At 36.4% G+C, this 22,146-nt stretch overlaps 1 protein-coding gene across 4 annotated transcripts in view; it reads left to right on the top strand.

The window, feature by feature from the left end:
* Nucleotides 1-22,146, top strand: part of NUCB2 (nucleobindin 2) — a 44,515-nt gene that overhangs the window by 4,014 nt on the left and 18,355 nt on the right. For 3 of the 4 annotated variants that reach the window (XM_057553779.1, XM_057553780.1, XM_057553781.1), the window contains exons 2-5: nt 1,366-1,518; nt 12,850-12,993; nt 13,592-13,699; nt 18,713-18,839. In XM_057553779.1, the coding sequence (XP_057409762.1) occupies nt 12,850-12,993; nt 13,592-13,699; nt 18,713-18,839 (379 nt within the window). In that variant the 5' untranslated portion in view covers nt 1,366-1,518. The remainder of the gene's footprint in view (nt 1-1,365; nt 1,519-12,849; nt 12,994-13,591; nt 13,700-18,712; nt 18,840-22,146) is intronic. The other variant, XM_057553782.1, reaches the window with a different exon arrangement.

Below are 22,146 nucleotides of genomic sequence, written 5' to 3'. Positions count from 1 at the left end.
AAAAATGACATTTAAGGTTGTATGTCAAACTGGTTTATTGCTTTTTAAGTTCAATGACTTTGGGTGTTTACAGCACAGATTTAAATTATTTAAATATATAGATATTAAATTTTCAAGACAGGAAGGGCATTACTGTTTATGGAGCATTTACTATTGCCAGTACTGTGCTAGTTACATTGTATTCATTCTTATTTTCATCCAGTCAAAAACTTATGGAGAAGTATTAGTTCAATTTTATAGATAGGAAAATCGAGACTCAGAGAGTCAAATAGCTTGCCAATAAATGGGAGTGTTTAGGATTAAATCTGCTGTTTATTTTTTATTTTATTTTTTAAATAAATTTATTTATTTATTTATTTTTGGATGCATTGGGTCTTCGTTGCTGTGCGCGGGCTTTCTCTAGTTGTGGTGAGCAGGGGCTACTCTTCGTCGTGGTGCGTGGGCTTCTCATTGCAGTGGCTTCTCTTGTTGCAGAGCTCAGGCTGTAGGTACACAAGCTTCAGTAGTTATGGCGCACAGGCTTAGTTTTTCTGTGGCATGTGGGATCTTCCTGGACCAGGGATCGAACCCGTGTCCCCTGCATTTGCAGGCAGATTCTCAACCACTGCACCACCAGGGAAGTCCCTGCTGTTTATTTTTGACCATGCTGTGTTAATAAAAGTCATGTGCCTTTCCGACATATTACATGCATATGATTACTCTCCTGCTTAGATAATTTTATGTTAAATATAGTACCATGAAAAGAAATAAATATGTGTTCTTAAAACTTGAAGATATTTTATTTCCTTATTTTCTTTACATACTGCTTAGAAATAATTATGTTCACTGGTGAGTTTGCACATGAGCTAACTGCCTTGTATTTTACAGTTAGGTAGTGGATTTCAAAAAAGACTTTGAGATGTTTTGCTTTATTACTGATCACTATGTCTGAGGCTGGGGCCAAGGTTAATTTTTAAAAGTGGTGGTAAGAGTAAAAAAAGATTCCAGATAAAGATTTTAAGAAAAATTCCAGTTAAGGATTTAATGGGGAAACTTACCCTATATCTTGAAGTCTCACTGCAGAGGAAAATAAGCTTTTCATTTGAACTTTTCTTAGTTATTTAAAAGAGGAGCAATATGGTAAAACCTGGGTACAATAAATGAGTATCTTTGCTTATTCTGGTCTTTGATTCTGTTTAGTTAATATATTTCTTTCCCTTCCCCCACTGGAATATGATGCAGTCTCATTCCACTTTATAGAAATTTGGCACCTTTTCTTATCACAGGATTTGACAAATGTTTACATTGTCATGTGCCATTACCACTGTAATAAGGCTAAATTTATGTTTATTTTTAATTTTTTTTTTTTTTTTTACATATATTTAGAACCTGTTAAGAGTCAGTTCTTAGCGAAAAAGCATTGAGCCAGGAGCCAGACCCACCTCTTCACTAACTGATCTTGCACAAGTCATCTTACCTCTCTGGATCTCAGTTGCCTGATCTGTAAAAAGGAGATAAAAATTCTTTACCTGTTTGAAGGTAAGTGATCAGTTAAGAAAGCAAAAATGAAAACAGACTTAGTGGTGGCTTCAACATAAAATGTTTATTTTCTCATAAAGTAATTTTTGAGGTAAGCAGCCTAGGATAGGTATAGTAGCTTCATAAAGTCACCAGGGACCTAAACTTTTTCCAGTTCTTTGATCTGCTATTCCTAAGATGTGGCCCTGGTCCTCATAGTCCAAAATAGCTGCCAGAGCTCTAACTGTCAAAGCAAAGTTCCAGGCAGCAAGGCAAAGACAAAGAAGGATGCATCCTCTGCCTTTAAGGAGATTATCCTGAACCGAAGCTCAGGCTACCAGGGAAGCAGGGAAATGTAGCTGGATACATGGCTGCCCTGAATAAAATTGGGCTTTTGTTATTGAAGAGGAAGGGAAGATTTGGATATTGGCTGGGAAATAGAAGTATTTGCCACAATATGGATCTTTTTCTCTTTCATCTCTGATATCTGTAAGCTGTGATAACCACTCAAAGAAGCTTCAGTAATTTGCCATGGCAGAGCTTTAAGTCTGACCATTGTCTCTAGAAGGAAATAACTTTCATCTAATACATTGTTTTTCTTTTGTTATGTTTATCCCATGATTCCTTATAGAAGGCTTTCTGTCTTGATTGGGTATTTGTTCTGGTTATTTAAAAAAAATTACCCATAAATGTTCAATAGTAGATGTTGGTTGTGTAGCTAACATTTATTGAGCCACTTGCTTTATGCAAAGTACTAAAAAGACAGAGATAAGTTATCCTAAGAGTATCACATAATAAGTCATCAGGAAGTAAATTTATGTTGAAAAGTGTAATCCACCTTAAGATACATTTAAATTCAATGTTGTCACGCAAGGAACATTTTCACCTTTCTTCTTGGTTAAATGTTGTGGTTTTTTTTAAAACAACTTAACTGTTAACTGTCTTGAAATTTCCTCTTACTTAACTACTAGCCCTTGCTTAACTTACTTAGGTATACCAATATTTTATTTCCTTCCAGACTTTTTTGGGTAAATATTATGTAAATATACCCTATACTTGTCACATGAAATGATTCAATTGCCATTATATCTGTAAAGAAAGTGAATTGAAATAAAGTTTTGAGAAAAGGAAACTGAAATTTAGGAAATGGAAATTGGATGGGGGAAGAACCTAAAGATTCAGTCAATCTTTTAGGGATATTAGAAGGAATATAAGGAGCAAATTAAGACGTTTAGCATTGTAAGTCACCTGACTGAAAATGTCTTATTTGCTGAATACTATTTTAATGCCTTAAAATTTGTTCAATTAACAGAAAGGATCATGCTATATGTTGTTTTGTAAGCAGCTTTTTTCAAATTGCAATTGTTTACTTAATAGGCTGCCTTCCACACTAGATTGAAAACTCTGTGATGGTAGGGACCATGTCTATCTCACTTACCTTTGTATCCAGCATAATGGCTGGAATATAGTGAGTACTTAGTAAATATTTGTTAAATTAATAAATAGCATACAACAGATTAAAGGAAACATACTTCAATTCAGTCTTAAATTTAAAAGGAATAGGAGTAAAAGAGGAGGGTTGAGGGAGGGAGAAAGAGATGGATGAGGGAGGAAGAAGAGAAACAAAAGGAAAGAGAGACAAACTAGTTTCAGTTTTTTGTACTCTTCACACTTCTCACCCGTGACCATGCTTTTTAACCACTTCCAGGGTTTTTCTCCCTACAAACAAGCAAAACAGGAAACTCTTGAGAAACACACACACACATACACACCCCAAGTAAACTTAATCTGGATAATTACTGGTACGAATCAGTAGTTGAGAAATGTGCCTCTGTTTATGAATGGGAATTGTGATTTGGTGGAGACAGGGAAGGAGAGTTAAACTTACTTTTAGGACTTAGACATTTAGGGAAATTATTTTGTATCTACTGCATGTTAGGAGAGGCTTAAGAACTCTGCTTTTTTTTTTTTTTTTTAAATTTTGGCTGTGCTGGGTCTTCATTGTGGTGCACGGGCTTCTCTCTTGTTGCGGCGCACAGGGTTAGTTGCCCCGCGGCATATGGGATCTTAGCTCCCCAACCAGGGATTGAATCTGTGTCCCCTGCATTGGAAGGTGGATTCTTAACCACTGGACCACCAGGGAAGTCCCAAGAACTCTGCTTATTTTGTAATTTTTCTTGAGGCTCTAATGCCTTTGGGATCAGTGCTTTCCATGCTTTTTTTTTTTTTTTTTTTTGGCTGTGTTGTGTCTTTGCTGTGCGTGTGCTTTCTCTAGTTGCGGTGAGTGGGGGCTACTCTTCCTTGTGTTGCGCAGGCTTCTCATTGCAGTGGCTTTTCTTGTTGTGGAGCACGGGCTATAGGCATGCGGGCTTCAGTAGTTGTGGAGCATGGGCTCAGTAGTTGTGGCTCGCAGGCTCAGTAGTCATGCGGCAGGGGCTTAGTTGCTCTGCGGCATGTGGGATCTTCCCCGACCAGGGATAGAACCCATGTCCCCTGCATTGGCAGGTGGATTCTTAACCACTGTGCCACCAGGGAAATCCCTCCATGCTGTCTTGAGATCACTGCCTGATTTAGAACTTCACATTATGCTACTTCAGAGCGTTAATTTTCAGCCTATCCTGGTTTGGATCAGTCTGCTGTGTCAGCCAGCTAGTTTGGCCCAGTATTTCCTCTTTAGGACTCTGTTCTTATGGAAGAAGAGAGTGATAAAAGAAAGGAGAAGGCCATTCTTACTAACCTGATAGTGGAAGAGAAGTAAATTAGTCTCCCTTTCTTTCCATTGCCTCTCCTTATCGTTCATCTCTCCTTCTTTTGTATGGACATTTGTATATTACTGGGTTAATGAAAATCTGTAAACCTATCTCTGACACATTTGACATTATCTTGGTGTTTAAAGACATCTTTGTATCGTTACTTTTCTACCTAATGAGCTAGAAAAATTTTCATTTCTTTTGTTATAACAGTTAACATTTATTGAGGGCTTATTAAGGAGTAAATGTTTTAATTAGCTTTAGACTTCAGTAAGTTAATTGTCCTAATTATTTCTAGAATAAACAGTAAAAGATTAGAAACTAATAGAAGGGGAAAATGTATTTTAAAAATTCCTCATCAGTCAAAAACAAAATTTAAAAAAACAGGCAAGAAAGGAGAGGAGATAAATATTAAAGAGGCAGGATAAATAGAAAGCCCAAAAGAAGATGGTGTTTCATCAACTCTAAGACTCCATTGATATTAAGACACCAGTTTATACTATATAGAACACATACTGCCAGTTAAACTATTACACTGTGCTTTATCACTTATAATTTCATTTTGTGTTTACCGAAAGTGCTTTTTAAGATTCATTTAAACATATAGATTTTTCTCACATCACTTTTGCAGATACATAAAGAAATTACAAGTTAAATAAATTGGTTAAGGTATTCCTAAGACTTTTTCACATTCATAGTCTGAGTCTTTTGAAATGCTTTCTTGATTCAGAATTGTGAATGTTTGTGTTTTCCCGCACGACATTGTTCTCTCTACTATGAAGAGTGAGGGTAATTTTATTCTGGGAATTTCTTTAAGACCATTTGCCTGGAATTTTCTTCCAAGCCTCTGACATTCATTTTGCAAGCTTTGATGCCAGTGCTTTCCTAAAGATGATACTCATTTTGCAAGCTTTGGTGCTAGTGCTTTTCAAAAGATGACAATGGAAATTTGTTAGATTCATCTTCTTTCCTCAACCTCTCCTTCAGTGGTTTATTGACTAAAATGTTGAGGGGTTATAGTTTGTCTAGACATGGCATCAGGAATAACATCAAGTTGTGATACCTTTCCAGCAACCTATTCTTTCAATATGCAGGTACGCAGCCTCAGAATGCATCAAGAACTAAACTCATACCCTTGGCAGACCATGAAAGGCTCTTGGACATTCAAACCAGATTTAGCTAGCCTTCCTTTAAGTCAGCCATAATCCCTCTTTTACATATACAGTAACGTTTTTGGGAAATGCTTTTGTAGTTTAAAATTTAACATGGCAGCAACTTTTGGCCACAGGTGCTTATGCTAGTGTTTCAGTGATATGCTATTCCCTATGTAACCCATTCTCAGGATATCAATCTCTTTAGTACCTTTAGCATTAGTATATCATTTTGAGGCCTGTAAAGAATATCAGGATTTTTTCAGCATTTCCTATTGACTAAATTCAGCTTTGTTTCTTCGTCAGATTACATGGAAATTATGCAGCTTCTGTTCAGTCTTGGTAGGAAGTCTGACAAATTAACATTTGCCTTAACGATTCATGAATCCATCAAATCAGCCTCATGTTCTATAATTTTTTTTTAAATATATTGGAGGCATTGTCAGTTTCTACTGCCTTCATTTGCATTGTTTGGCTGCTCATAGATAATCTTGTTGCATCTCAAAATGTAAGGCAGCTTTGTCTATTTGTTGGTATCTTCCTGTCTAAAGTCAGGTGAAGCACTTAAATGTTCCTTTACAAGAAAATGTAAAGTTGCTGTTATTCCTTTAACATCAAATATTTGCTTCACTAATACCAGCTGCTTCATTTCTATGTTTACAAAATATTTTTTTTTTTTGGCCACGAGGCTTGCAGTATCTCATTCCCCGACCAGGGATTGAACCTGGGCCACGGCATTGAAAGCCCAGAATCCTAACCACTAGGCCACCAGGGAATTCCCCAGAATAGCTTTTCATTTCAATGCCAAATCATAATTTAATCCTTTTGAAGACATTTTAAATGGCAATTAAATTCAATTTGTGAAGTACCCAAAATGCAAAAACTCAGTCTGAAGTGATGGCAGTAGGAATAGCTATAATAAAGTTCATGCATGTGCAGGCCGTAAAGATTATGTTGCTATTGGCACTTAGTCAACCACATTTTAATATTCCATTAACTGAAAAACACTCTGATTTCTGAGATGTTAAACTGAGGAATTAAGTACAATGTCAGTAATTTGATTAAATATAAACAGAGAAAATACTCTAATTGGAAAGATTATTAGGCTGAATTTTAAAAAAACTTGGGAACTGCTATGTTTAAAATGGATAACCAACAAGGAACTACTGTATAGCACAGGGAACTCTGCTCAGTGTTATGTGGCAGCCTGGATGGGAGGGGAGTTTGGGGGAGAATGGATATACATGCATATGTATGGCTGAGTCCCTTTGCTGTGCACCTGAAACTATCACAACATTGTTAATCAGCTATACTCCAATATAAAATAAAAAGTTAAAAAAATAAAAAATAAAATAAAAATATGAGCTAGGAAGATTACATCCTTATCAAGTATACTTCAAAATCACCAAAAAAACCCAAAATATGATACTTATATTTTATATATAACTGGTCTTTATCATACAAATAAAAGAAAATTTATTAGAGAATGTAAAAAATAAATAAAGTAAGTGTGTGAGAATGTGTGTGTGTGTGTGTTTGTGTGTATCTACACACTAATCAAAAAAGAACTGGTTTACCTATATTACTGTCAGAATAGAGCTTAAGGCAAATTGGGGTATAAAGGTCACTCAAATGTGAAAAAGATTAAATCCACCAGGAACCTAGAAAATCTTAAATTTGTGTACATTTTATAACATAGCCTCAAAATATTTAAATGAAAATGGACAGAATTATAAAGAAAAACAGATAAATCCAAAATTAAAGTGCAAGATTTTCACTTTTCTAGTATGATAGGACAAGCAGACAAAAATCATTAAGAATGTAAAAATTGGATAATTATGAAAAGTTATAGAGCATGGCTAGTTCTAAAACCTCTATACTTTTGTAGGTAAATGATGTTTGTAAATTGTATTTGTTCCTTTTTTAATGTTCGCATTTTATTTTATAAGCTCAGATTTTTTGCTCTATTTTTCATTACTTTAAAAAAAGTTGAAATATGATTCACATATCATAAAATTCACTCTTTTTAAAGTGTACAGTGTCTCACACTCTGTATTGAAAGTGTGAAACATTCCTGGCTTTACTTCATTCTTATTTTATCTAGATAGGAACTTTCTTTGGTAGTTGATTTTTGTATTCTTTGTATCCCAGCACCCAGATCTTCTCTTTGATCTACCAAGGTAATTTTCAGCTGGCTGAATCAGCAATGTTTGGTTTAAAGACATTTATAAATCATATAATTTAATTTCTTACAATTGGTGTGAGTACAAACAATTTGAGTAGTATTTCTGATAATGTAACAGAAAAGATCTACACATTTTTCAAAAGAATAAACTGATAATAGAATCTAAGAGCTTAAAGGATACTGAGGTCTAGTTAAAGTCTCTTTAAAAAAATTCATTATTTTAAAAAATGAGGAGACAAGCAGGGAAAGTTAATTGACTGACCTATGATCACATAGCAAGTGAATGGTACAGCTGGAATTAGAATATAGACCTAAATTTAGTTTTGCCTTACCCTTCTTAGATGTAACACCTGATTTTCGTTTCCTTGAGGATCCAAATTTACTTTTCAGATATGCATTCTCTTTGTCTCTCATAGTAGAAGAGGTTTGTGAAAAACAGAGCTAAGGAGAGGCAGTATGTCCTCAAATGTTAGCATGCCTCGGAATCACCTATAGGGCTTGTTAAAACAGATTTTGCCCCCCCCTCTTCTCTTCCTCACCCCCCTCAAAGATTCTTTGATTTAGAAGATCTGGAGTAAGCCCTGATAATTTGCATTTCTAACAAATTCCCAGGTGGTGTTGATGCTGCTCTTTCAGGGACCACACTTTGAGAACCAGTGCTTAAAAGCAGACATACTCTTTGAAGTCAGTCGCTCCCAGGTCCAAACTCTGGATCTACGATTTACTGCTGTGTGACCCAGATCAAGTTTTTTAACTGATATGTTTCAGATTTCTGTACTATAAAATGGGAATAATAATATTTATTTCACAGGGCCATTATAAGAAATAGATTAGTTAATATAATAAAAAAGTTTGGCATACTGCTTGCTACATAGTAGACACTCAATAGATGGTTTCTATTGTTATTAATAATAAGCCTGGGACCCAGTGAAATGTTTATGAACCATAAATTCAGTCAGTATTTTAGAGTAGATGCCCAGAGACTTTCTGTCACTTTGAGATGCTGTCAGGACACAGACACATAGACACATTCATATATACAAACACATTCTTGCTTGACTCTCTTCGTATTTATGGTAGACTTGAAAGAAGAGTGAGAGAGCAGAAGTGACAAATTGGTAAAGAGATTCCACTTCCAAGATTGGATTTATCTATAGTTTATTTTTATTACTCTCAGCTTCTATTGTGTATTGAAGTAAAGGTGGACACTATAAAAAAAAAGAGCATATTTCAAGGTATGTGACATAGCTGCCAATTGCTAAGACAGAACTGCTTATTAATGTGTACGTGTGTTGTATGGTGGGAAAAGGAGAGCCTAAGGGACATTGGAGATGACACAGGTGGAGGGGAGAAGTCTGTGTGAAAGATTCTTTTAATGTATTTTTTTTAATTTAATTTAATTTTTGGCTGTGTTGTGTCTTCATTGCTGCACAAGGGCTTTCTCTAGTGGCAGCGAGCAAGGGCTACTCTTCGAAGCGGTGCACAGCCTTCTCATTGTGGTGGCTTCTCTTGTTGCTCTAGGCATGCCGGCTTCAGTAGTTGCGGCACACAGGCTCAGTAGTTGTGTCCCACGGGCTCTAGAGCACAGGCTCAGTAGTTGTGGTGCACGGACTCAGCTGCTCCACGGCATGTGGGATCTTCCCAGATCAGGGATCGAACCAGTGTTCCCTGCATTGGCAGGCGGATTCTTAACCACTGCACCACCAGGGAAGTCCTGAAAGATTCTTTTGAACTCTGGATTGACCACATCAAGGGATAGTCACAGTTCCTGATGGGGTCTGCAAAATGAAGTTATGGAGGTATATCCCTGAGCTGACTTTCTCTGTGTACATTATAGAGAGACTATTCAAACCATTTTAGCAATTATTCATTTTCTAACTGTACAGGTACCATGTTAGGGGCTGCGGAGACTTAATTAAGCTCCAGAAGTGTGTGTAGAAGACATCAAAATTGACTTGAGCAGTTAAGTCATAACTTGGGCCTTTCAACCATGATTACACTTAAAACTTTTACGTTGTATAATGGTCATTTGGTCAGCCTGTTTACAGTGGCATATGGGACTTGCAAAGGTAAACAAAAGTTTCAATTCAGAGTTTTTGAAAAAACAACTAACTTAATATTTTTAAATTAATTTTTTAAAAGGTAAAAGGTATAGCTAATAAATACTTGAAAAGATGCTCAACATCATTAGCCAGTGAAATGCAAATCAAAATCACAGTGAGATACCGCTTCACACCCAGTAGGGTGGCTATAATAAAAAAGATAGACAATAGCACGTGTTGGTTAGGATGTGGAAAAATTAGAATCCTCATATATTGCTGGTGGTAGTGGGAAAAGGTGCAACTGCTATGGAAAACAGTTTGGCAGTTCCTCAAAAAATTAAACATGGAGTTATGGAATTGACCTAGCAATTCTACTCCTAGGTATACAACCTAAAGAATTCAAAATATGCTAACACAATAACCTGACACAAATGTTCATAGTAGCGTTATTCATACTAGCCAAAAAAGTAGAAATAACCCAAATGTCCATCAACTGATGAATTGATAAACAAAATGTGGAATATCCATACAATGGCAAATCTATTCAGCTGTAAAAAAGAATGAAGTGCTGGGACTTCCCTGGTGGCGCAGTGATTAAGAATCTGCCGGCCAGTGCAGGGACGCGGGTTCGATCCCTGGTCCAGGAAGGTCCCACATGCCTCAGAGCAACTAAGCCCGTGTGCCACAACTACTGAGCCCGCGCTCTAGAGCCCACGAGCCACAACTACTGAGCTCACGTGCCACAACTACTGAAGCTTGCACACCCTAGGGCCCGTGTGCCACAGCTACTGAGCCCGCATGCTACAATTACTGAAGCCCACGTGCCTAGAGCCTGTGTGCTGCAACAAGAGAAGCCGCTGCAATGAGAAGCCTGCACACCCCAATGAAGAGTAGCCCTCGCTCCCCACAACTAGAGAGAGTCTGCACGCAGCAACGAGACCCAATGCAGCCAAAAAAAAAGAATGAAGTGCTGATTCGTGTTACAACATGGTTATACCTTGAAAACAATGCTAAATGAAAAAAGCCAGACACAAAAGGCCACATGTTATATGATTTCATTTATATGAAATGTCCAGAATAGGCAAATCTATATAGACTGAAAGTAGATTAATGGTTGCCAGAGACTGAGAGAATAGGGGGAGTGGGGAGTGACTACTAATGGGTATGGGGTTATTTTTAGAGTGATGAAAATGTTCTAAAATTGGATAATGGTGATAATTGCACAGCCTTGTGAATATACTAAAAACCACTGAATTGTACAATTGAAAAAGGTAAGTTTTATAGCATGTAAATTGTATCTCAAAAGAGCAAAAACAAAACATGTACCTACAGTGGGCATGAAGCATGAATGAGAAGTAAACTTTGTTGTCATAAAAAATAATTGTGGGAAGAGGAGGTAATTCATGGTTAGGGAAAGATTCTGTGGAGAAACAAACCATCCTTCTATTAGAGATTCATAATGCAGAGTAGCTGATCTGAAGTTCTGAAAGTCTTATGAATATGGAAATTTATTTAGCTTCATTGAGCCAGTATCTCCCAAACATTTCATCATAAAAAACATGTATTCACGACAATCATGTTGAACTAGTGTCCTAGAGAAGAGTGAATCTTGGTCTTGAGCATACGCCTGTAGGGGGATCACCTGGATTGTTTGTTAAAACAGATTCTGGGTCCCCACCCCAGAGATTCTGATTTCAGAGGTCTTGGGTGCAGGCTGAGAATTTGCATTTCTGACAAGCTCCCGGATGATTTTATCCTTCAGGTTTGAGAACTAAACTTTGAGTAGCATCTTTATAGAATAGTCAAATCCTGTACCTTAAATGGGTGAATTTCATGGCATGTGAATTATATCTCAATAAAGATGCTAAAAATTTGATACACTAGAAATAGCACTAGAATGTGGATTCTAGTGATTTTGTTAATGTAAGACAATGCTCTATGAGTGACTTGTTTCCATTAAAAATTTCTTCATCTATAAAATGAGTCACTGTTCTATGTACTACGTAGGGTTGTGGTGAAAATGAGGCAATGTACTCTTCCAAATTGTGTTCTGTAGATAAAAACATGTTACTTTAAAAAAAAAAGTCCATGCCAGCTAAGTTTGGGAGTCTCTAAATTAATAATGCATATTCCAGATTGATGGTCAGATCATTATTTTTGACTTGGATCCTAATATCACTCTCTCTACATAAAATCAATTAAGTATGAGCTTTTTATTCATTCTAATTCTTGTAGTAGGTCCTCTGGAGCTACAAAGGTTCTTATGAAGTAGAAACTGAATAAGCAAGGTTTGAATAATATTGCGGGACCAGCAATAGTTGTTCCTCTTTTGCTTCAACACTGTTACATCCTGCTTGATATTTTATTGACCTATTTATCTGAAAAATTATTGGCCAAACAGAATTTTAACATAAGACTATTGGCTATGATAAAATAATGTCTAGGAAGGTTAAGAGAATACTTGTAGCCAGTTATTTGTCTCTTTTAATCAATTTATGTTCATAGAGCAACTTATTTTCAAAATTCGATTGAAGCTAATTTAAATATTATATCCAGAAATAATTTTGGCTCTTTAGTATTTCAATAGAGAAAAAAATAAATAGTTTTCCCTTCTCCCTTTTAAAAAAAAAATTATTTATTTATTTGGTTGTGCTGGGTCTTAGTTGTGGCAGGCGGGCTCCTTAGTTGCAGCTCGCCAGCTCCTTAGTTGCAGCACGTGGACTTCTTAGTTGCAGCATGCGAACTTCTGGTTGCGGCATGCATGTGGGATCTAGTTCCTTGACCAGGGATCAAACCCGGGCCCCCTGCATTGGGAGTGTGGAGTCTTAACCACTGTGCCACCAGGGAAGTCCCCCTTCTGCCTTTTTTAAACTTGGACTATTTATTTAAAAAAAAATTGCGTCCCTCATTACTGTCTTTATTTGAAGCTTTTATAATTAACCAAATGTTTTCTTATACTATATAAGCAGTTTAAACTTTAAAATTTTGTTTACTTGTCATTTTAATTTTAGCTGAAAAGCATTTCTTTCCTGATTTTCTTTAGTGATCTATTTTAAGCATTATTTTTGATGTTATAATCTATTTTTAACCCCTTTCCTAGAATTCTTTTGTTGAATTAAACTTCCTGAAATTAAATATATTATTAGTGTGGCATTGGGAATGCATGTATATATAGTTTGAAAACATCTTTTCAGGACCTTAATATAATTGTACCTTTATTTCAGATGAAGTGGAGGACCATCCTACTACAATATTGTTTTCTCTTGGTTACATGTATACTTACTGCTCTTGAAGCTGTGCCTATAGACATAGACAAGACAAAAGTAGAAAATGCTCAACCTGTGGACAGTGCAAAGATAGAACCACCAGTAAGTGAATGCTAAAGATAACCTTGTGGAAAGAATTTTAACTAAAATATTGCTAAGAATTTATTACTTATAAAATTGGACATTTAGGAACTATTTCTGAAATAGCAGTAAAAAGAGTATTGGATAAGCATATGTTCTTTAATATCAGACAAAGTTTTTTAATGTAGTTATATTAGATATATATATCTAATTAGTATATTAGATAGTGTGTAGAAGAATTAATCATAATACATTTCCAATGTAGAGATAACCAACCAAGAAAACGTTTTATATTCAGAGAAGAGACAGATAACAATGAGGAGAGACAGGTGACAAAGGGGTAAAACCAATTAGTATATTGGTTAAGTATTTATTGTCTAAGCCATATAGAAAATCTACCTTTATGTAAGAGTAAAACATGACATTGGCTCTGATACAACTCTCTTCATTTGAGAAATACAGCTTTTAACTTTGACTGCCCAAACTATCAAAGTAGGTATGTCTCAATGCCATTTTGCTAGACGGTTTTTTTTTTGTTTTTTTTTTTTAGGATTGAAATCTTTAGATACAGGAAAGGAAAAACTTTCAGAAGAGTTATTGTTTGTTTCTTAATTTGAAGGATACTGGACTTTATTATGATGAATACCTCAAGCAAGTGATTGATGTGCTGGAAACAGATAATCATTTCAGAGAAAAGCTCCAGAAAGCAGACATAGAGGAAATAAAGGTAAATGTAATTAAATAATTATTTAACAAACACTTGAGCATGCCAGACACTGAGCTAAGTATTGGGATTACAAAGATAAGACTCGGGACTTCCCTGGTGGCACAATGGTTAAGAATCCACCTGCCAGTGCAGGGGACACGGGTTCGAGCCCTGGTCTGGGAAGATCCCACATGCCACAGAGCAACTGGGCCTGTGAGCCACAATTACTGAGCCTGTGCTCTAGAGCCCGTGAGCCACAACTACTGAGCCCGCGTGCCACAACTACTGAAGCCCACGCACCTAGAGCCCGTCCTCCGCAGCAAGAAAAGCCACTGCAATGAGAAGCCCGTGCACCGCAAGGAAGAGTAGCCCCCGCTTGCTGCAACTAGAGAAAGCCCGCGCGTAGCAATGAAGACCCAACGCAACCAAAAATAAAAAATAAATAATTAAAACAAACAAACAAACAAAAAACAAAGACTCATTCTTAGCCCTTAAAGAACCCTCAAGGGAGACTAATATCCAGAAAAAGATTACTAAGATAAATATACGCTGAGTGTATAATACATTTTGGAGATACAGAGGATGGACACCTAATTCAGTAGGAAGCAGTGGGGGAAAGTGGGAAGTCTTTCTTCCTGGTAGAGATTATGCCTGTGCTTAAATATGTGGCTGAGAAAAGGAGAAAGACTGGGAGACATGCTAGGCCAAGGTGCAAGGGAACAGAGACAGGAATATATAGGAACCTGGAAGGAGTAACTGTTGCCGGAACCTGGCCTGGGAAGTGGAGGCCATGACTGGCCAAAAGATGAGGTTGGAAAGAGTCATGGGCTAGATGACAGAGGGCCTTGTACATCATGGTAAGGGGCTTGAATCATGATGTGAGGACAGCAGGAAGCTATTCAAAGGTTTAGCACAGGTTTAGTTCTGGTGTTTTAATCAGGTCCAGATTAATAGAAGACGTAATGGGCCACATCTTATCTCAACAGGGGAGGTTTAATTATTTGCCTCTGTCCTAAGAACCCTATTTATTTGACATTATCCTAGCCCTAGACATCTCCTTAGTACTCACAATAAAGAAAGGTTGTAAAAACCAAGATCTGACGTGAGAGATTCTTTTAAAGCCCACCCTTGAAGGGTAATGAATCCACTTAGTTGGGTTTATCTTAGAGTCAGCAGTAAAAAAAAATTTCCAATGATTTAATTTTAAAGTTTCAGTTATACCTCTCAAGATAGTTTTATTGGTTTGCTTATGTTATTTTTGTTTATCTGTTTTTAACTTTCCTAAAAAGTTATCTTACCTGGAACTTTGTTTGAAGGAAACTTTCTGAATCAAACATACTTATTTTAGTCTCTGTCCCTGGTCTGGGGCCTGTGAAAGTCTGACCCGCATTTGGTTGTGGCCACTATCAGAACCTGTGTGTGGCTTTTATTTATTTTATTATTTAAAAAAAAATAAATTTATTTATTTATCATTTATTTTTGGCTGTGTTGGGTCTTTGTTGCTGCACGTGGGCTTTCTCTAGTTGCCGTGAGCGGGAGCTACTCTTCGTTGCGATGTGTGGGCTTTACATTGCGGTGGCTTCTCTTGCTGCAGAGCACGGGCTCTAGGCGCTCAGGCTTCAGTAGTTGTGGCACTCAGGCTCAATAGTTGTGGCTCACGGGCTCTAGAGCGCAGGCTCAGTAGCTGTGGTGCACGGCCTTAGTTGCTCCGTGGCATGTGGGATCTTCCCAGACCAGGGCTCAAACCCATGTCCCCTGCATTGGCAGTTGGATTCTTAACCACTGCGCCACCAGGGAAATCCCTGTGTGTGGCTTTTAGTTCACAGCTGTCCTCTTGGAGGCTGTGAATTTTTCTGGGAGAATGGTAACAGCCTTATGCCAATAATTCCCTTGAATTATCTTTATTTTATTTCATTTTATTTTTTGAATTATCTTTTTTTAATTGAAGTATATTTGACATACAGTATTATGTTAGTTTCATACGTACAACATAGTGATTTGACATTTGTATATATTGTGAAATGATCACCACAATAAGTCTAGTAACCATCTGTCACCATACAAATTTAATACAATATTATTGACTTCATTCCTCATGCTGTACATTACATCCCCATGACTTATTTATTTTATACCTAGAAGTTTGTATCTCTTGATCCCCTTCACCCATTTCACTCCTCCCCCAACCTCCCTCCACTCTGGCAACCACCAATTTGTTCTCTGTATCTATGAGTCTGTTTTTTGTTTGGTTTAGTTGGTTTGTTTGTTCTGTTTTTTTAGATTCCACATATGTCATGCGGTATTTGTTTTTCTCTGTCTGACTTATTTCACTTAGCATAATATCTACAGTCCCCTGAATTGTTTTGAGAATAATCTCGTGTTTCTTTGAAAAATTCATTTGAGCTGTGGAACTAATTTCCTGGGATGAATGATATTTAATGTAGAACTTTCAATGTCTCTTATTTACTTCAGTTAGGACTAAGAGCGTTATTTGGGGGCTAACAGACAATGTGGGTAATGGGAGTTACTATATAGAGATAATCAGGGAAAAGAAAACAACAAGCTTGCCTTCTTCAGTATAGGAGAATACTTTTATAACTGTCTCCCTTTCACAGTCAATTTCTATTTCCTATGGGGTTGTGTGGGGGGAGACAAAATGAAGTAAGTTAAACAGTTGTTTAATGAAAAAGAAATTGAGTAAAAATAGACAATAAAAATCAAGCCGACAGAATCATTACAAACAGCTGAGCAAAGACTCCTGTCTCAGGAAAAACTGGAAAAAAAAGAGTTAGAAGTTGTCCTTTGTTGTCAGCTAAGCATTTTGAAAGGAGAATCATACTATGTTTCTTCACTTACCAAACACTGCTAACTGGGAAGATTATGGCTTCGCCCACACCACTTCCCTGAATGTACTTTTGTGAAGGATGTCAGTTGACTTCCTTATTTTTTTTTTTAATTAAAAAAAAAATATATTTATTTATTTATTTGACTGCACCGGGTCTTAGTTGCGGCAAGTGGGATCTTTATTTGCGACATGTGGGATCTTTAGTTGCAGCATGCAGGATCTTTAGTTGTAGCATGCGGGACCTAGTTCCTTGACCAGGGATCGAACCCGGGTTCCATGCACTGGGAGCATGGAGTCTTAACCACTGGACCACTAGGGAAATACCTGTCAGTGATTTCTTAATTGCCAGATCTAGTGAGCACCTTTTATTCCTCTTCTTACTGGACTCCTTTATTTTATCTCAGTGGTTCTCAGATTTTAAATTGTTAAAACAGATTTCTGGGCCCCACCTCCTGACTTTCTGATTAAGTAAGTCTAGGGCCTCCATAGCTAAAGTTCCCAGGTGATGCTGATGCTTCCACTTTGGGACCACACTTGAGGACTATTGTTTTATCTAATAATAATGACCATTCTCTCCTTGAAATGTACTACTCTTTTTGCTTCTGTAACAGCATATTCTCTTAGCTCTCCTTCTCCCTCTCTGAACATTCTTTCTTGGTCTTGCTTGAGACGTTTCTTTTCCTTCCCTTCCTCCCCCTTGACTCAGTCCTGAAGGGTCTGTGTGCCTGATTGCTAGTTAGACTTGCAGTTTCTGATTGAAAATGCATTTTTAAACAAGAGAAGGTAAACCACTAGCTATTTTGTCTCTTAAATTTTGGAACATGAATAGAATTACTCATCTATGAAAAAAAGTAATCAAAGGAGACAACCTAAAAAAGATGAATTTTGAGAAGTTATTTATATATGGAATGACTAAAGCTTAAGGAGGCCACATTACTTTAAAAAAAACTTTATTGAAATATAATTCACATACCATAAAATTTGCCCCTTTAATGTATACAATTCAGTGGTTTTATTATATGTACAGAGTCATGTAACCATCGCCACTGTCTAATTTTAGAACAATTTTATTTCCCACCAGAAGGAACCCTGTACCCATTAAGCAATCACTCCCCCTTTCCTTTCTCTCCTGAGCCCCTGGCAACCATTAATCTACTTTCTATATCTGTGGATTTGCCTATTCTGGACATTTCATATAAATGGAATCATACAAAATTTGGCCTTTTGTGCCTGGCTTCTTTGACTTAGCATAATGTTTTCAGTGTTCATCACGTTGTAGCATGTATCGGTGTATTCATTCCTTTTAATGGCTGAATAATATTCCACTGTATGGATATTCCATATTTTATCAATTCATCAGTTGATGGACATTTGGGTTATTTCTACTTTTTTGGCTCGTATGAATAATGCTGCTATGAACATTCATATTTAAGACTTTATGTGAGGACTTCCCTGGTGGTGCAGTGGTTAAGAATTCTCCTGCTAATGCAGGGGACATGGGTTTGAGCCCTGGTCCGGGAAGATCCCACATGTTGTGGAGCACCTAAGCCCGTGTGCCACAACTACTGAGCCTGTGCTCTGGAGCCAGTGAGCCACAACTACTGAGCCTGGGTGCCACAACTACTGAAACCCACACTCCTAGAGCCCGTGCTCCACAACAAGAGAAGCCACTGCAATGAGAAGCTTGCGCACTGCAACAAAGAGTAGCCCCTGCTCACCGCAACTAGAGAAAGCCCGAGCGCAGCAACGAAGACCCAATGCAGCCAAAAATAAAATATAAATAAATAAGTAAATTTATTAAAAAAAAAGACTTTATGTGATATGTTTCAACTATTTACATATACACCTAGGAATGGAATTGCAAGGTCATATGGTAACTGTGGGTTTAACTTTTTGAGGAACTGTCAAAATTGTTTTCCAAAGTGGCTGCACCATATTACAATTTAAGTTACTTTTTGAGTTTCTTCTTTGTGCTTTAATTATGCTTTTCTAAATTATATGGTTTTTAGACATCTTGATTTTAGAGTTACAAACTGAATATCTTCTGAAAGAAATGCTGTTTGTAATATCAAATTCATCTAAAATGTCAAAAGTATCACTACTTTATTATAACCCTATTTTTAATATATTGTGTCTTATCTAAAAATGCAATGGAATAGATAAAATTAATTTATTATTTTTGTTAACAGAGTGGGAGGCTAAGCAAAGAACTGGATTTAGTAAGTCACCATGTGAGGACAAAACTTGATGAACTGAAAAGGCAAGAAGTGGCAAGGTTAAGAATGCTGATTAAAGCTAAATTGGATTCCCTTCAAGGTAAGTGCTAAAGAAAAGGCAGGAAAATTCCAATATTTGGTTGTTAAGGTCAGTTTACAGACCATGTTCCTATAGTCAAAATTTAATGTTAGTATTGATTTGGCTTCTCTTATTTTTTTAAAAAAATTATTTATTTATTTATTATTTATTTATTTAGGCTGCGCCGGGTCTTAGTTGCGGCACTCGGGATCTTCATTGCGGCATGCGGACTTCTTAGTTGCGGCATGTATGTGGGATCTAGTTCCCTGACCAGGGATCAAACCCAGGCCCCCAGCATTAGGAGCATGGAGTCTTACCATTGGACCACCAGGGAAGTCCCACCTTCTCTTAATTTTTAAAATTTAAGTTTTTGAATAGGTTATATATTCACATCATTCAAAAATCAAAATGATTAGCCTTAAATAATTATATCAATAAAAAGGAAGAATGAAAAATAATGAATTAAGCCACTGATTTAAAAGAGGAAAAATAACGTCAAAGCAAACCAAAAGAAAGTAGAGAGAGAAAATCTAATTAGAACAATTGCCATAGATGAAATAGAACAATTGTCAGAGCTAGCTCCACAGAAACACCAGGTTCAGATAGTGCCAAAGGGAATTCCACCAAACCATTAAAGATCAGATTGTCAGTGCTATTTAAAGTATTCCAGAGCATAGATTAAGAAGGAAACTTCCACACTCTTATTATGTGTTGATGCCAAAACCAAAATTATTGGACATTAAAAGAATATTCTATCATAGTAAGTGGATTTATTTCAGGAATGCGAGATTAACTTAATTTTAGGAAATCTAATACTGTAAATTATCATATGAATAGATATAAGAAGAAAGAAATTTTTGGTGTGACAAAAGAAATTGTAAAGTCAAAGGACAAATAATGAATCGGAATAAATCTTTGAAATTTGTATTTTTTTTAAATTAAGACAATGTTTTTAGTGCAATATAAGGTTCACAGCAAGATTGAGGGTAAGGTACAGAGATTTCCCATACACCCCTGTCCCCAAACGTTCATAGCCTCACCCAATACCAACATCTCCCAACAGTGTGGTACATTTGTTATTATTGATGAACCTACACTGACCCATCATAATTACCCCAAATCCATAGTTTATATTAGAGTTCACTCTTGGTGTTGTACATTCTATGGGTTTAGGCAAATTTATAATGACATGTATCAACTGTTATAGTATCATACAGAGTAGTTTCACTGCCCTAGAAATCCTCTGTGCTCTGCCTGTTCATCTTTCTATATTCTTTTAATTTTAGACTATGAGAAGATTAAATAGCTATGAAGCAGAGTTTTTGAAATGTGAAGATATCTTAAAGAAAGTAATCTCAGTGTTCATATGATCATCTCCATATATTCAGAAAAGGCACTTGACAAAAATTAACACCCCTTCTTAATTTTAAAAAAGTAATAAAATAGTAATCAATAGATACTTCTGTAACATGATCAGATATGTCCAACTCAGCTACACATTGGGGAAACACAAATATATTTTCTCACTAAAATCAGAAACAAAACAATGATGCTCACTGTCACCACTACTAATTAATATTGTTTTGGAGGTACTAGGCAAAGCAATTATACAGATGAAAAAATTGGAGGTAAAATAATTGGAAAGTAGGGGATAAAACCATCTCTATTTGCAGGTAATATAATTATTCACTTGGAAAACCCAAAGAACTTGTCTGAAAAACTTAGTATATACAAAAGGAAAATTCAACAAGGTAAACAATATGCAGAAATCAGTGTTTTTCATATGTACAAACAACAGCCAATTAGGAGATATAATGGAAGAAAAGACTCCATTTATGATACCAACAAAGATAAAACACCCAGAATAAACCTATTAAGAAATGTGCAAAACTTACAGATAAAAACTTTAAAATGCTCCTGAAGGACACGAAAGTAGACTTGAAAAAAGGGGAAGACATAACATCTTTTTGATACAAAGACTCAACATTATGAACATGTCAGTTCTTCTTAGGTTAATTTACAAATTTAACATGATCCAAATAAAAAGATGTACTTTTTTCCCCTGGTACTAGCCAAGTTAATTTTAAAGTTCATATGAGAAGGGAAATGAGCAAGAAAAGCGATGTGCCTCTGACGAAGAACAAAGAAGAAGGACTAGATGTATTAGATATTAAAATATATCACTAAGCCTCAGACATTAGAACGTTATGGTTCTGTCATGTAAGTAGAAAGACCAGTGGAACAAAATAGAAATTCCAGAAATAAAATTAAATACATGTGGAATTTAGTTTGAATTAAAGGTGGTATCTCATTATTAGTGAGATAAAGATTTTAAAAAAAATAAGTAGTCTTAATAGAGTTGGATAGCCATTTGGAAAAAGGTACAGTTAGATTTATATCTCATATACATCAGAATAAGTGCTTATATAAATCAAAGATTTAAGTGTAGAAAATAAAACCATAAAAGCAACAGTTGACAACATAAGTGAATTCCTTTATTGTCTTGGAATGGCCTTTCTAATTATGAATCAAAATCCAAGGGCCAGCTTTGGCAAGTGGGAGACCCTTCAACCTGGCTCCTGTGTCCTTGTAACATGCCCCCATAGGTTGGTTATCTGGGTGGTTCGTTGTCATCAATAAATATCTGAATACTTACTAAGGGTGGAATAGCAGTTCTTAAACTTCAGATTGCATAAAAATCACCTTAGGGAGCTAGTTTAAAATGCAGATTACTGGATCTCACCTCCAGATACTCTGATTCTAGGGATGAGTAATCTGCATTTTATCTTTTTATTTTTTAAAAATAGTTTTTTATTATTTATTTATTTATTTTTATTTTGGCTGTGCCGGGTCTTAGTTGCAGCATGTGGGCTTCTTAGTTGCTGCATGCGAACTCTTAGTTGTAGCATGCATGCAGGATCTAGTTCCCCGACCCGGGATCGAACCTGGGCCCCCGCATTGGGAGCACGGAGTCTTACCCACTGGACCACCAGGGAAGTTCCTGCATTTTAAACACGTACCTCTGGTCAATGGATCATATTGGAGAAATTGTGTAGAGCAGTAAACTCTCTGCTGGTGAATAGACTTAGAAAACAAGTACCAAATACTCTTTATCCTGAAACTAAGGATATCAACGAGAGGTGAATTAATTCATACCATCCTACTTCAGCTGGTCAGACACACAAGGTAATTCCATCCTTGAAGCCAGGCCTAAGGTGGTTTGAGATTTCTTTGCCCTTAGACAACTTCCATCCCCTTAATCTTGGCAATATTTTCTTTATTCCAAGACAGGGGCTGAATTTCATTATCTAAAGTAAACTGTTTTATA

Source organism: Balaenoptera acutorostrata, chromosome 9 (assembly GCF_949987535.1).
Source record: "Balaenoptera acutorostrata chromosome 9, mBalAcu1.1, whole genome shotgun sequence".
NCBI lineage: Eukaryota > Metazoa > Chordata > Mammalia > Artiodactyla > Balaenopteridae > Balaenoptera > Balaenoptera acutorostrata.
This window is presented reverse-complemented; position numbering and strand designations above follow the sequence as displayed.